General features: G+C 34.0%; 1 protein-coding gene across 20 annotated transcripts in view; it reads right to left on the bottom strand.

Moving 5' to 3' along the window:
- The window catches only part of RPGRIP1L (RPGRIP1 like), an 80,627-nt gene that overhangs the window by 47,389 nt on the left and 17,354 nt on the right, over positions 1–15,884 (bottom strand). For 12 of the 20 annotated variants that reach the window (XR_012675360.1, XR_012675361.1, XM_075161119.1 and 9 more), the window contains 4 exons: positions 13,533–13,638; positions 9,647–9,793; positions 8,376–8,449; positions 4,181–4,320 (listed from right to left, as the gene is read on the bottom strand). Coding sequence is in view for 11 of the 20 variants with exons in the window: in XM_075161119.1 (XP_075017220.1) it covers positions 4,181–4,320; positions 8,376–8,449; positions 9,647–9,793; positions 13,533–13,638 (467 nt within the window). In the remaining 9 variants the exon portion in view is untranslated. Of the gene's footprint in view, positions 1–4,180; positions 4,321–8,375; positions 8,450–9,646; positions 9,794–13,193; positions 13,334–13,518; positions 13,639–15,884 lie in introns of those variants that run through there. The other 8 variants (XR_012675363.1, XR_012675368.1, XR_012675364.1 and 5 more) reach the window with 6 other exon arrangements.

The raw sequence follows: 15,884 nt of genomic DNA, 5'->3' as shown, positions 1-15,884 counted from the left end.
TACTTAGTTGAGAATACATTCTACTGCTTTCAACAAAATAGTCCACAATATCTTTTTAATGCTGGAATCTTTTCTGTTGACCCTCAGGGCATGATGCACAACTTAACTATTTTTACAGAATAGCTTTTCAGTTTAGAGGCTTGAACTCAGCAGGAAACAGGTGGCTGAGATGCTAGTCTCAAGAGTTTTGAAATGTTTCAAAAATTGACATCAGGTTAGTTTTAATTTTACAGAGTTTATATACCAAATGACATCTTCAGTAAAAATGAATCGTCTGTAATGCCACTGCTCCTATACACAGTAGCCTGACTCATACACGTGTTGGGACTCCACAAGAATCGCTTTCAATTCAAACACATAATCACCAGTAAGGTTTTAATTCTCTCCAGTTATGATGAAAATGTAATGCATTTGTTCAATTGAGAAGAAAATATAATTAGAAACACTAAGGGCTAAAAATTAGAAAGCAAATAAGAAAACAATTAAAATAAGCCTTGTGAATGGGCGGAGAAAGCAGGCCTTCATAAAAGATGGTGAAACACTTTATCAGCAATTGAGTCTTCTGGACTATCCCAAATAATATACCTGAAAGACCTACATCTGTTGGGAGGTCTCCCACTGAGAAAAAGGGCCCCTCATGCTGATGTTTCTTTTCCCTACAATATAAACTGAGATCTGAACTGGCACTTTTTCCAGTGATAAGGAGAGAAGATATCCCTCCTCAAGTACTTCTATCTCATCGTCATGAATTTGCTGACAAGAGCAGCAAGCTCAGTCCACTCTTTTTCTAACACGAACCCCAGTGAATTTTTTGTACACATTTTTAATATTCATTCACACTTGCTGCTTAAAAAGTTAACTTCAAAATTGTAAGTGGTATATGGAAAGGAAACTAGCTTTTGTTCAAATTGAGGCAATTTCAACAGCTTGTTGAACCAAAATGGGTCAATCTGTCAATAGCACAGCTCCATCTACCTTAGCACTGTCCATGTTGCCTCTTCAGATTCTGTGTTTCTATGATCCCAACCAAAGATAAAAATGCAAGACATGCAGGGAAAGAGGCAGGAGGAAAGGGAATACTTCTGCAATAGCCTTTAGGGAACAGAAGCGACAGGAGGGTCCTGCCATTCAGTCTTCTCATATAACTACACTGCTTTTCATCAGGAGCCACTCAAACTCTCTGTTGGTTGTTTCCACTTATAATACTATCAACACTGATTGGAGCACACTTGGATAGGGGTTGGTGCTGCATGCTGGCAGCTTGCTTCCCCTAATTTAACCCAAAAGCTGCAACTGAAGGGGAAGAAGAGAGGGGAGAGAAGAGGCAATTCTCACACCATTGGTGACCACATCCCACAAGAACACATCATCGCAACAATATAAGGGTTTTCCAGTAGCAGGGTTATGACAGTAACAGCACAAGAAAGGGGGAAAAACACTGCCCCGGAGGCTTTAGAAAACACTGCCATGCCAGCTTATGTGAGAGGCTACAGAGCCACGAGTGGAAGCACACTGGAGTTGCAGATAGCCCTCTGGGTTGATAAGGGCCTTATAAGACACCTAAGGGACTGTGCAATGATTCTCTTCTCAACTGTAATCAAAATACATATTGTGCCAATATATGCAATCCCCTTCAAAATCAGAATTTGAATAAACTTGCACGGGTGTCTTCCACATTAAATATTTGTACATACCTGCAAAACATGAAAATAATTAGAATCTTAATCAGCAAAAGCTTCCACATTTGTTCACCTCCTACATAAATTCACAGAAAGAGTTCTTATAGACCAACCAATACCAACCAGGTAGCAGGGGAGAAGAAAAGAAAACTGTCGCTGTCTTTCCCTGTAAATAAAAAGTACACGCTTCCAAGACAATCGAGACCTATTTTGCTTACTATCCCATATCTACCTACCATCCTGTACAAGGGCATCTATCCTCCCCCTCCTCCTTGCCAAACCCTCTATTTGTCTAGGTCCAATTTAGGGCAACAAGATTGCCTTGTTTGTTAGCCCATGGAATAAAACTGGAACTGTATTTATGCTGATTTTTTTTGGTAGTTTGATGAACAGAAGAACAATATTTAGGGAGTGAAATATAATTTTTACTCGTATATTTCACATCAGCTTTTACTAAACCAGAATAGATATTTGTCCATTAATACAACCGTAAAAAAACTTTAGTTAGTAAATAGTGTACTCTGTGTAAAACAGTACTATAACTACGAACAACAAATGCAGCAAGACATGAGATTATATTAATGAAAAACAAAAGTTATTTGGACACAAATATTACCAAGTAAAGACAGACATACACTGTATGAATTTATGAGATAAGTGACACCAATCCTTGCTTTAGTAATTGTTTCAACTTAGATTTTGTATTAGCTTATCTCAGCCTTTTGAGACTTGCATGAAACAACATTGTCAGGAAGATACAGTGAACATGAACCAAAGAGCTATTGCAATTTATGGCTGAGAATGTGGGAGATATCGAAAAGACAAGAAACACGAGAATAAATAACTAAGGGAAATGGGGCAGGGGGAAGTGTGATAAAGCATCTGCAAATACCATATTCTAAAACAAAGGGCAAACATAGTCACAATGTGAAACAAGTTATTCTGTTTTCTGTCTAAATGTATTTCTTAAGTATTGCAGAACACATTATGAAGTTACGGACAGAAAAATACTACTAAAAAATTCAGATCCAAATTACATGATCACTCTAGAAGAGAAATACTGAAGGAGGACACGGAAAAAGGCAGGATGATGCTAGTCTCCTGTAGCATTAAAAATTTTCAAGACTTCATTTATTTTAACATCTTTCTTAGTCCTGGAAAAGAAGTTTTGAAAAAAGATTCGTATGCCAAACTACAAAGAGTAGACAAGACACTATTTCTACACTAGTTTCAGGCAGTAGGTTAAGACAAACAGTACTTCAATTCCCTGCTGAACTTAAAAAATGATGTGCAGCAAAGGCACATACTCTGAAGTATGTGATAAAAAACTTATACTGCCTAAGTTTTGTAATCAAATCCTAGATACCTAGGCCTTGAAGGGTATTACAATATCTACTCAAGCTGCAGCAAGTTCAATTCAATAGAAATTGAAAGCGTAGCAACTTGGTGATCCAGTTTAAGAGTACAACAAGCTATTAAGTGCCAATCTGGGGAAGAGGTGGTAAAGACTTGCCACTTAAACATAATGCCCATAGGAAGGATAGAAGATGGAAGGTAATATTTTAAATTTTGCATTGCATAATCAAACTGTCATTAACAACTGTCTCTAACTGTCAACGTCATACCTTCATATTATTGTAGCTTAAGGCATCTTACTTATTTTAGTATCACTTAAGGCTAATTTTGCAAACACTTGCTGTGGTCAAATAAAATGTTTAAATATTTAATCTGGTATTTGAAGTCAGTAGAGCTACTCAGAATCTTAATGGTAAGCACATACTGAACTCAAGCCATAATCATAAGAAGAATTATTCACAACAAGTTGGCCCACTTCATTCCATTAGATTGTTCACAGAAATACACATTTGAAGAATCAACTCTAAAAATATTTAGTTTACTTCCTGCCTGTGTTCTTGTTTTGTAAACTTTATGTTGCCACAGTATATCACAGTACTGAGATAAAAAAAAAAGAAAAGATTGCAAGGTATTAAAGATCCACTGAGTTGTCCTACAGCATGGGAAAAACACATATGAAATAATCTGTTCAGTAGATTAGAAGAAAGCTGTATTATTGTAAATGTACATAGCTGTAAATAAAAATTAGTTTATAATGAAAATATTAGAAAATTCTGAATTCACAAAGTTGAAAGACAATTAACCATCTCCAAGGGCCTATTATAGGCTTCATGTAACTTGCCCTCTTTTCCATAGGAATTTTCAATGTAGAGGAGAGGAGAAATACAGAATAAAGAGTAAACATTAACCCAACAGATGAAGAATGAAGGCAGTTGTATGATCCTCATTCAGCACATAACCTGTATTGGATTAATTTTTGTACTTAATAGCTAGTCATAACTTAAGCATATTGTTCAAATGTACACTTAAAAGGCAGCTCTGAAATCACCAATAACAGAAACTAGACTTTTCTGGGCAATATACCTGAACTCCAACACAGGAGAATCTCACATCATGAGAAAATTATACTTATTTCAGAAATATACCTCTTTCTACTTTGATCTTGTCAAGGATTTCATTTTTGTCTGCTAAATCAGATTTGATAGCAGTCTCTAGTTTAGCAATTTGCAGTTTCAGTTGCTGTTCCTTTAATATCCATTGCTGTTCATGGGTCATACTGAAGACACTGCAATAAAACATGTGGCATGTGAAAAAGCTGATTTAGAAATCAGCTTCAACAGAAAATAATAAAGAAAAAAGCTTTTAGTGGCACAGAGACCACTGTCATCATGTCTTAGGAATTAAGTAAACATATGCTGGTCTGCTGCTGTTGAAACCAAGGCGCCTTTCTCAGGCTGCGGTTAAAAAACATGAAAGAGTTTGTGGGATGAGCAAAGGAACTGGCCTTAATTTAGAGCTCCAAAGTCAGAAAAGTTGGCAGCATGCAACATTTGTGGGACTAGAAAAGGAATTCAGATGCATATCCCAGAGTAATCCACAACTCCAAACCTCAGCAACTGACAACTGACAAAACCATTCTTTCCGCATACAAAACCTCTTAATGTAGAGAACTGGGATCACCCACCTGATTTCTTTTAAATCTGTGAAACATGCAGAGCCTAAAGTCAGTTGCCCATTCAAAGAAATGTTGACCACAAAGTGACAACAGTTTTCTCATACTGTAAAACAACAATTCTGATACTGATTAAGCAGCACATATAAAGTCATCTTTCTCCTACTTTAAGAAATAAAAAACAGAGGTGGGCAACGAAATTAGAATAACTATTTTGCCTGTAACACATTATTTACTTGTAAACTACCAATCTATGTGCAATAAAGATTGCATGGACACAGAATCAGAACTGTTGAAACCACAACAAAATATGTAACTCAGACCGAAACAAAATAAGTATGTTATATAACAGTATAATTCCCAGTAGGTAAAAAGACAAAGCAATGCAATGTGCATTCATATAATTTAGACAGTGAGTACTATGGTCTTCATATTATTATTATTCAATACTCGCATTCTTATTGACTGATCTTAACCAATAATAAATCAGTTTATTCACTTTTGTATTCTGTGAAAAATCAGAAATTGTAGGGTTTTTTTAAACAAAAGAGTCCATTCCTCAACTCTTCACTTTGGTGAAGCTCACCCCTTAAAGTTATTTTTTACATATATAAATGTATATATAAAAAAAATCTTCTGATATCTGTTTATCAATCTATATCTCCCAGAGACCTATGTAACAAAAGCCTCAACCAAAAAAACATAGAGAAGAAAGAAATGTCGCAGAAGGGACAGCCCACATAGCTTCGAAGACTGTACATGCTGACTGAAAGAAAACTACCTGTTTTGATGGCTATGACTACATAAAGTGGTTCTGAGTACATATAAATGCATTTATATCTAATATATTTGAAGAATGACCTTAAGATTGAAGAAAAAATAGCATGAATTGTAGACTCTAAAGTATATGGCAAGAGTTTACATTCTTGATTTGTCATTTTCATAAAAACAGTGCTGTCTCTCTGTATTTTGTCTTTTTCTCATACTATATCTATCTCACCTATTTATACAGTTCTCTAGGCATATACCATCTTATAGTGTGATAGAGTGTCTTTTATAGCACACATGAAGTTAAGCAATGCTTCTAAGTCCTACAGTAATATATACTTCACTCTGCTATAATTTTGAAGAGAATATGCAGTGACTATAATGCATGGAACCCACAATCATTTCCATAATACTGCATAGGTACATAAGAGACACAGTGTGTTTTATAATTGCTTGGATTACCACTCTTCAAAATTTGATTGTCTCCCGTCAGGAAAAAATAAATCTTAGCAAGAAAAGATATCAAATACCTTAGTTTTCACACTTCTGAAAATGTTTTCAAGTTTTAATGACCATGATATCTAGTTATGTGTGCGTTTGTTAGCTTTAGGTACAACTACTTCACATACAGATGTAGCTACACTCTATTTCAGTTTTTCAAAAGACTATGCTGGCAGAAAAATCATTAACAGTCATTATGATGGTAATTCAGAATTTAGATGTTTAAATGAAGAACAATTTAGAAGACAGGTTTTATCCAAGCCTATATAATGCTAATGTTTATGTCAGTCTGAATTGAGTCCACTTCTGTCGCTTTCTTCCTTTGAATTTTAAGATTACTTTTACTTGAATTCATGTGAAATTTCTTTCACATTTACTGTATTTCACTGGAGTTGGAGCCATCTGGGTAACTATAAATGGTCAACCACATCTGGCGCCGTTTCCTTTGGAGGGAGTTTAAGCATTGCTAGATTTGCATTACAAGGTCATATGAAAACAATTCCTCCAAACCTTTTATCCAAACGAATTGTTTTCTTGGATACTGACTAAATAATAAGAGTCAACTGACAAACTCATACTTGTTCTTTGTAAACTTTTCAGATCCAGTTCTGCAGTCTTGGCTTTGGCAAAATTCCCATCAACCTCAAGTGAATTTCCAAAAAAATTACATTAGCAAAGAAAGGGTTTACATCTCTTTTCCTCCATTAAAAAAAGAAGGAAATTTTTATTCATTATCTGGCACCTGTGGACACTGGCCTATCTATTGCTAGCAACAGGTAAGCTGTAGTAAAGTTGCATTGTTCAAATGGGCAACAGAAGTTGTTGGCCATGAAACAGTAGTTATAATGAAGTGATCCATTTCTCTATATTTCTTGTTACCTATATAGTAACATCGAATGATGAACCATGAATCAAAGCTTAAATGGGATTACAGAAAAAGACAATTCATTTCAGGGAAAAGAAAAGCCATATTATAGATTACTGGGTTATGAGAGAAGAACCATATTTAAATTTACCTAGTTAAATGTCTTTTTAAATTATCCCACTATGATTATTTAAATAGAACAGAAAATTTCAAGCCAAGATCGTAAGTTGATTTTTGTTAGCAAGAGTTATTTCTCTGCCTAATGATAAAGCAGAAAAAAAATCATAATCAGAAATATTTATAACATGATCAGACTTTGGAGGAATCTACAATGAACTTAAGCAAGAGACAACTGACCAACTGCCCCTATACAAAACTCTAAATATTGTGATTATTCAAGTTACATCTCATATGTAAAAAAATGTTTTTAAGCTATTTGTACTCACCGTTTTTTACTACTATAATTTTTAATTTCACCATAGAGAGTACAAAAGGTATAATAAATATTCTACGAATACTATAAACAACATTTGATATCACTCACATTGTGTTTGCTCATTGGCTTTTTTTTTGACAGACATCACACTGATAAACCAAACAAACTTTTAAAAGGATAAATAATTTTGATATGAGAAAAGACTTCAAGCATTTTACCTACTTTCTGAGGCAATTATTAGCTCCAGGAAATTGCTCTTATTTTCTAACCCTCTTCAGTGTAAAAGACCACATGGTTTCACAATAAAGGAAAAGTTCATTTGAAGGTCATTTTTTCCTTTAATATGCTTGTGTCAATTGACTATAATTACTTCTTTTCTGTACCAGAGAATTTCTGAATCATATCTGGCAATGTATTTTCATTTTCATTGTAAGCACTGCTGATGCAATTTATACAACTTACTATGTATAGGAACCTTTGTAAAAACTTACATGAGCCTATACAGAAACTTCAAGCAGAACCAGTACAAGTGAAACGGTAGCTATTACCAAAACAAACAAACCACCCCTCAAAAATAAACACTGGAGAAGCTGTCAAATATCAGACTTTATATAGGTCCACTGAGGACTGCTGAAAGTTCAGCAGTAAAAAAAGTTCGAACACCACTTTTCCCCAAATAAAATAAAGTAAAATAAAATAAACCCAAAGGAATATATGTCTACCTAGATGTATTCTTCCTTCAACAATAATCCTAAAAAAAAAGTTATTAGAAATTCAAATAAGAACTTTTTGCGTTGATGTTAAAAATAAAGTGACTTCTACTTATTTTTTAATTAGATTTTTTTAAAAGAAGTAATCCACTATTTCAAGAGTATTAGAACAAGTAGAGAAGCTGCTCTATTTCAACAGAACAGATGCAATACAGACAGAACACCATAAAAGTTTCCATATACACTGATATGATGAACTGTAGTATGAATATATTTACATGTGTGCACAAATACACAATATGCATATGTACATTCAAGCACACGATATATGAAGACCTATTAAAAAGGACAGGAATCAAGTTTTTCATATACAGAAACCATAACTTACCTGTTATACAGCTTATCATAGTTTTCCTTCAAGAGTTCCTTCTCTTTTTCTAGATCATTTATTCTTTCCTGTAACTAAAATGAAGAAGGAAGTTTCAAGCAATGTGCAGCACAAAAGGAAATTACAATGAATGTGTAAAGACAATTAGTTAATAATTTGTAGGCATTGTCAGGCTTTTATTTGTTCTTTTTATATAACAATCTCCCAGAAGCTTCAAAATAACGTTTTTTTTCACCACAAGGATTTACATTTGGCCCAGACAGTCTTTTTCATGTTGTTTATATGAAGCTGAAACTAACATGTTGCAGATGAACAGTATCTAATCACATTCTGCCTTATTAAAAAAAAAAAAAAAAAAAAAACAAAAAACTTACAGCATTAAAAATTTTTATTTCCGTTTTGGTAAGTGAGTATTAGTATTGGCTAGTTAATGGCTCCTGTAAATATTTTTTCTATTGACCTTATAGAAACAACAAGTCCTTGCTTTCAAAATACTCACTAAAGCAGGATATAGTTTTAAAGATACGAGATGCTTTAATCCAGAAGATATACCCTACATGCATTACAATAGTTTAAAGGTTTGGAAGAAATATCTATGAGGTAATCTTGGTAAACTTGGTTCATGTAAAATACATTCAAAACAGGTAAACCAGGTGGTAAAACTAAACTTAAGTTGCTACAAAGTGAAAGAAAAAAACAAATAAGTTTGCAGACTCTTACTCCTCATATATTGAAGAGAATGAGGAATAAAACATTTGAGTTTTAGCCCTATATCTGCATGACTGTTAGTGATGATACTTGTCTCTGAGAGCCACTAGACAAAGAAATAGCAGTGACTGATTTGAACTGCTGAGTAAGATGTAATACTACATTGTATTGTAATTACATCAGGTTGAAATAATACTAAAAAACTAGCAATATGTTATCAATAAATCAAGTATTATGGTTTTTTTCTGGTTAACAAACCATTTGTTTAGTATCAGAATTGACATGAAATCCTACGCTTTAACCTCAAATATTGTCCAAACGCTGGTGCAGTGATTATGTGGCATGGGGACCAGGTATGGTTCATGACTCTATGAAATGCAAGCAACAGCCACAGGATTTTCTTTTTAATGGGATAAAAGTATAATATTACCAGGTCAGTCTTCTAAATGTGTTTGAAAGGTCTATTCACATCTCTGCAATTAAAAGGTATACCATCGTTAACTTTTCCCTTATCTATGTGTACTACCTAAAGCAGATTCTAGCTCTCCTGAACACAATCTCACCTCCTCTGTCCTTCGGTTTGAAATAGTCACTGACTGCAATTCTTTTTCAAGATGGAGGCACTTTAACCGCTCCTCTTTAAGCTGTAGATTCAGTTCATCACCTTTTGCTATTAAAGCATCATGGCTCGTCTTCAAGTTCCTTTGGTTCTATGAAAAGGAAGGAAGAAAAATCCAAAAAAAAAAAAAAAAAAAAAAAAAAAAATCACAGTTAGTAGAACGTTACAGCACTCTGCATATTCAACCAGTGGTCTCTCATGGCAGTATATAATATATATTCTCAATGTGGTCAACAGGAGACACTCTTGAAGTAAGTAACTGAAAGCAACTTTCATTGCACATGGCCAGGAGAAGGTGGCATTCTTGTTGCTCTCATGAACATCAAACCCTCAGTTCAGTCATGATGAAAACGACCAAGAAATACATCTGTTAAGCAATTAAAAGATTTTGCTGTGGTTACAGTGGTTAGACACGCTGACCAAAAACACTGCAGTAGCAAGCAAATATGAATGTTGACCACAGTTATGTTAATCACAGAACTTGCCACAGCTCTGTTAACCCTTAATTGTAGATATATAATTGTTTCATAATCCTAATAGTTCTATTTCCCTGCTAGCAGTAATTTAACGAGGGACTTATGATTTCTCTTACATTTTAATTTACTTCAATGAATACTGAGGCATATTTAACCAATTTTAATATCAAATGGAGGATGCTGATAGAACCTCTATTACCAGAATATTAGTTAATATTATACTCCCTACATCCCACAATGCTTTAATAAAGCCTCATTCATTAAGGATCTCAATGTAAATCACAAAGTATGACTTGAAACAAAACAGCCCAAAAGCCAATCTCCTGTTTAATAAAATGATCATATGAAATTTTGTGTCAAATACAAATAAGATAACGTTTAATGACTGTAGACAGAAAAAAGTCAGCTTCGTTTTCCATATAATATTCCTACAAAGTAGTTAAACGGAGAACCTGAATGTGAATCCTGTACAAATTGTTTGGGTTCACATGCAGTCTGAATATCCTAGAAACAAACAAAAAAACCCACAGAAAACCCAATCACCAACCTGATCTTCAGCTTCTCCTATCTCATTTCTCCGTAAGAAAAATATCATGGAGAATAAATTATATTAGCAGTCAATCTTATTTCAGAGAGATAATGAAGTATATTACTCATCAATTTTTAACAGTCTTTCTTCAGTGCTCCACTTGCTCTGACCTATATCTGTGAATGGTATTTCAATAACTTCAAAAAATGACACCTTAAAAAAAAAAAATCATTCTTTTACACTCTTTTCATTTATCTCCAAATTTCTTTCCTTTCTCCTCAAAATCAGAATCCTCACCATCTCTAACCTTTCCAACCATCCAAGTAAACTCATCTTTTCTCCCCCATCTCTCCGCTTCAATTTTTTCTTAAGTTCTTTTCCATTTCAATAACTTGTGTTACTTTAACCCACTATATATGAAGAAAAAAAAAACCCCACCTTGGCAAAGCTGCCTTTCATAGACCATTTCACCCTTATCTCTTTCCTTAATTTCCGAAACAGTTGAAAACAAATTCAACGATCATATTTATTCTAGTGAACCATCTCATTAAAAGCACTAAAAATATCCTCCTGAAAAATCTCCTTGCTTCAACTTCATTCTAATCCTTCAGTGTCTCTGCTGCTCTCCTTACCATTTTGGATTAACTTTCCTCATTAACTTTAAGGGGACCATGACTTCACCCTCAGTATTATTATTTTTTTCCAAAATGCATTCTTTACCTGGATATTCTTCTACATCTGAGTGTTCTGCAGCACTTTTCTTCCATTATGCCCAAACTGTTTTCTATCCTGCTCTCCCTGAAGTATCCCAAGAGTCGGGTTATGCAACAATTGGGATGATGATTTTAGTTTAATATTTCTAGTCTGGAATTTTATTTCTTTGGGAAACATGCCTTGATATTGTTGTCAATTAGAAATAACTTATTTAAAGAAAATGGTTACATATCTCCTAGAAATACTGCAAAAATAAACATAAACTGCTCTCAATTACAGTTGTGAAAATGTTGTACCGATTGTTCAAGAGAAGAATTAACTCTCTATAGTATTTTAAATTGTAGTTGCATCATGAAATCCTGAATGTTCAGTCTGTAATTAAAGCAAATAAATCATAGAATCATAGAATATACCAATATACCAATGGGATCAAATACATAATCCAAACAGTTTCAGGGTCCTTTGTTCTTCTAAGCGGATTGCACAGTTCCTTCATTCAACTGGCTACATAAAAATTCTTTATCAACAGAACTGTCCTGTAAATGTTTGGTAGCAAGCTCAACTTCAGTATCATTAGATGGAGAAGGATTATAGGCTCTTAACATTCTGTGGTTTCACATTTTGGGCTGACTCAAGTTCAAAGATGAACATGGAGGAATTATATGAGTTTCAATTGGTAGAAGCTGAAAGTAAATGATAATGAACTCAATAGTCGTAAAGTCATCAAGATAAACATAAAAAAAACCCTAAAAATTGCTCTGTTGGTAAGTATTTTACGTGCCACTAAAATAGAAATTTTGGATTTTACAGTTATTCACATTTAGTTGACACATTTCAAACACTCAAATGCTTGGAAATGGGAAAACCATTGTATCCAGTATCTTGTTAAAAAAAAAAAAAAAAAAAGAGATAGAAAACACACTCATCCTTTCCAAAAATGCAGCTTTCGCTGTGAATATTAGAAACAATGTCTTCAAATACCAGTCTGAATCCTGGGCATGTGTTTCTATTCAGCTGCTGCCAAGATAGAGGCATAAGTACTTGATGTTTGTTGTAAATTACCAAAAAGTCACATATGATTTAAAATGGAACAGTTTAGTTATCACTTTCTATTTAAGAACACAAAAAGCCATGTGAAACCTGTCTCCCCTGGAATTTACATTCTACATAGTTCATCCTGTGAAAAATTAGATTTGAGCTACTAACAGAAGAGCTGCTTTGGCAGAGAAGATGTAGGTATTACACAGAGGAGGGGGAGTGAAGCAAAGCAAAGCAAAATGTCGAAGCAGAAAAACACAGGAAAAAAGGAACAGAGCAAAAATCTAATGGCACAAGTGTTATTCAGCATGCTAAGATAACAAGAAGCAGGCAGCAGGAAGAGTTTACAAGGATATCTAGTGCTTCCACCTCATAAGGCTAGGATACTTTATAAAGCTCTATTGCATGTAGGATTCTTACTCACAGGAACTCTCCTGTTTCTAAGCTATTAGCATAGTACTACTGTCTGTATACACATGCGGTTCGCCAAATACATATGGGAGGAAGCAGAAAAATGCTGTGTAACTGAAACTTATTTGGAATCTACCATGCAGTTGCATGTTCTGGTGATATTTTCATAAAAATGCTCTTTTTATAAAGAAAATCTATTACTTACAGTAGCCCTCTAAAATAATTTCCATGAACTTATGAACACAAGTTAAGTCCTAATGTCAGAACTCTACAAAACCTCCCCAACTTTAACAAAGACTGATAAAGTGCGTGGGGTCTGGTACCCCTTCTTTAGTAAATCAATACATTTAAGTCAAAGCCTTCTTTTTAAGTGATCATGAATCTCTTTAGACAGCCAGACAACTCAGTTCATTCTCCACAGTCTGCCTGGGATGGCCTTGCAGATAAAATCTGCTAGACCCTTCTGAAAAAAAAAAAGAGGAAAAAAAAAAAAAGACTAAAAAACCCTACACATTTGGATTAGCTTGGGTGCAATGTATTATGTGGTTCATTTTCATGTACTCAGCATTGACTCAGAATCAAGAACTGTGTATATTTATTTTCCGTTTACGCATGCTTATGTGACAAGAGTAAAGGAATGTTACTGACCAAATCGCAATTACCTCTTGAAGCTGGAGAAATTTTCCTTCCATTGCTGAAAGAGCATTGCTTTTCTCAACCAGCTGTTTATGGACCTTGATCATTTCCACATTGTCCCGAATGTTTAGCCTTCAAAATTGTATTAAAAAGAAATGCATCATGAGCTTAAAGATACAACATGAATTATCTTAGTATTTTTGTCAAGAAAAGTTGAAAACCTTTGCAAATCAGCTTTCTACAACACATTTAGGAGAAGATTTAGTGTGTAATATCCAAATTAATTTCTTCTCCTATAACCCACATTACAGAATTTAGGTAAATAAACATTATACCGCATGATGACATAGCGGCTTCGATCAATATATATATATCTTTGTTTATTTTATCAAACTATATATGACAGGAAGAGAAAAAATCCTATACCTAAAGAGATTATTTGTTTTCCATTCACTTCTTTTCCACCCTCCAAATGGTAGATTACCATTTTATGGAGTTTCCTCTCAGAGTTTAAACCTATCAAATACTGCTAAGAAAAAGTGACTTAGCAATTTATAGTATAACACCTTAAGGCTGGCATTCAAACAAGCTGCAGGTGTGTCGTAACTACATGAAAATCACTTAATATGCATGTAGATGTTCTATATTGTCGCAATTCTAAGATTAATTTGAGGACATAGTGTTTAATAGAAAGGATGTTTAAAATAATTCAAAATTTAAATAAATATTTATTTCTGATATTTTCCCTTACTTCAAACAGTGAAAGTAAACCCCATTATTTTCACAGCTTCTTCAAGTGTGGGAAGAGAAACCAATTCTGATTTGTATTACTATAAAATATGATAAAATCAGAATAAATCTTTAGCATTTGAAAAGGTAATTTCTCTTCCAATATTTATCTGTTTTAGACATATTGGAGGAATTGTCACAATGCCATGCTGGAGCAAAAAAATGGACTACAAAGCTTACACATCTGTAAACCAGCTGAATACGTGAAATACTTTCCTTTTATTCTGTAAAATATCAAAGCCTATTGTGTTTTGGCATTGCCCAGTTAATTGTCCTTACACAAAAGATAAACACACTCACAAACCTGAGATCTTCTGCAAGAAACAGCCCTAACACAATGCTAAAACTATCATGTGTCTAAAACATGTTATCTACACAAATTAAAGTTGTGGTGAGTATAGACAGCAGCACCGTCTCATGCTAGCTATTTAAAAGCTAATGTAGTGGCACGTTTTTATTAATCTTGTTCCACACATCAAACAAAAGGCCCTGATGCCTTCAAAGGCTTTTTCTTTTTCTTTTTTTTTTCCTTTCTTTTTTAAGCAGGGGGCTTTTTTTTTTTTTAAGCAGGGACTTTTTTTTTTCTTTTTTTCTTTTTAAGTAGAAAAAGGAGCAGATGATAGTGAAATTTATGATGTACAGATGTAAACCCCATGGCTCCTGACAATCAACATTAACTATTTTTTCAACAGCGAATGAAACAGCATTTGATTTAAACGGGTTTGGGGTACTGATATTATGAAGAAAATTATTCAAATTTGGAAGTGAAAAATTACTTTTTATTGAGATCATTTCAATTCTTACAATTTTGAGAGTATTTATCTCATGAAGTTTCTAGCTACAGAAAGCATGTGCCATTAATTTCTTATTAGTGCATTACATCGATCACAATCTCAGCTCTCATTATAGGCTAGAGCAACAACATTATTTCTCCACAGTACTTCTACCGTATTTTATTTATTTATTTAAATAAAACATATCTAAGAAATGTCCAATGCATCTAGGTACATGACAAGGAGCTTGCTGCTGAAGAACAAAATCATTTCAGATTTCGTGGGCAAGACAAAGTTAATTGAGGAAGATTCTGTTGGGAAGATTCATTTTTCTATAAATGAAGTCACAAAACAGTAGAATAGAATAGAAATTGATTATCTACAGAGCTTTCTCCCTCCCAGGTAGTTGATGTATTCTGCCCCCAGAACATCTATCCAGGTATTCTGATATAACTTAAAAATAGGTTATATACAGATTTGATATAAAAGTCAACAGCTACCTTTCACTTATATAGATAATACTTTGCTCGAAGAATAACAAAATAATGTCTAAGAATAAAGCTGTACTAAGATAGCTCATTCAATATTTTCTCTATTGCCAAAAAAACCAAAAATTCTGCTACAGAACCTGAAGACATGGAGGTAGACCTGGAGCAGAAGTTAGAAAAAGAAAAGGAACGAATATCCCTTTTGAGGCAGTAACCTGAATTAATGGCCATACTGATTTAGCTCTAGCACGCCTTCTGCCACAAGTGCAGAAATAAGGAACATGAACTCTATCCTTCCACTCTAAACCTCATCTTAAAGCTGGATTAA

Source organism: Calonectris borealis, chromosome 12, assembly GCF_964195595.1.
Source record: "Calonectris borealis chromosome 12, bCalBor7.hap1.2, whole genome shotgun sequence".
NCBI classification, from domain to species: Eukaryota; Metazoa; Chordata; class Aves; order Procellariiformes; family Procellariidae; genus Calonectris; species Calonectris borealis.
This window is presented reverse-complemented; position numbering and strand designations above follow the sequence as displayed.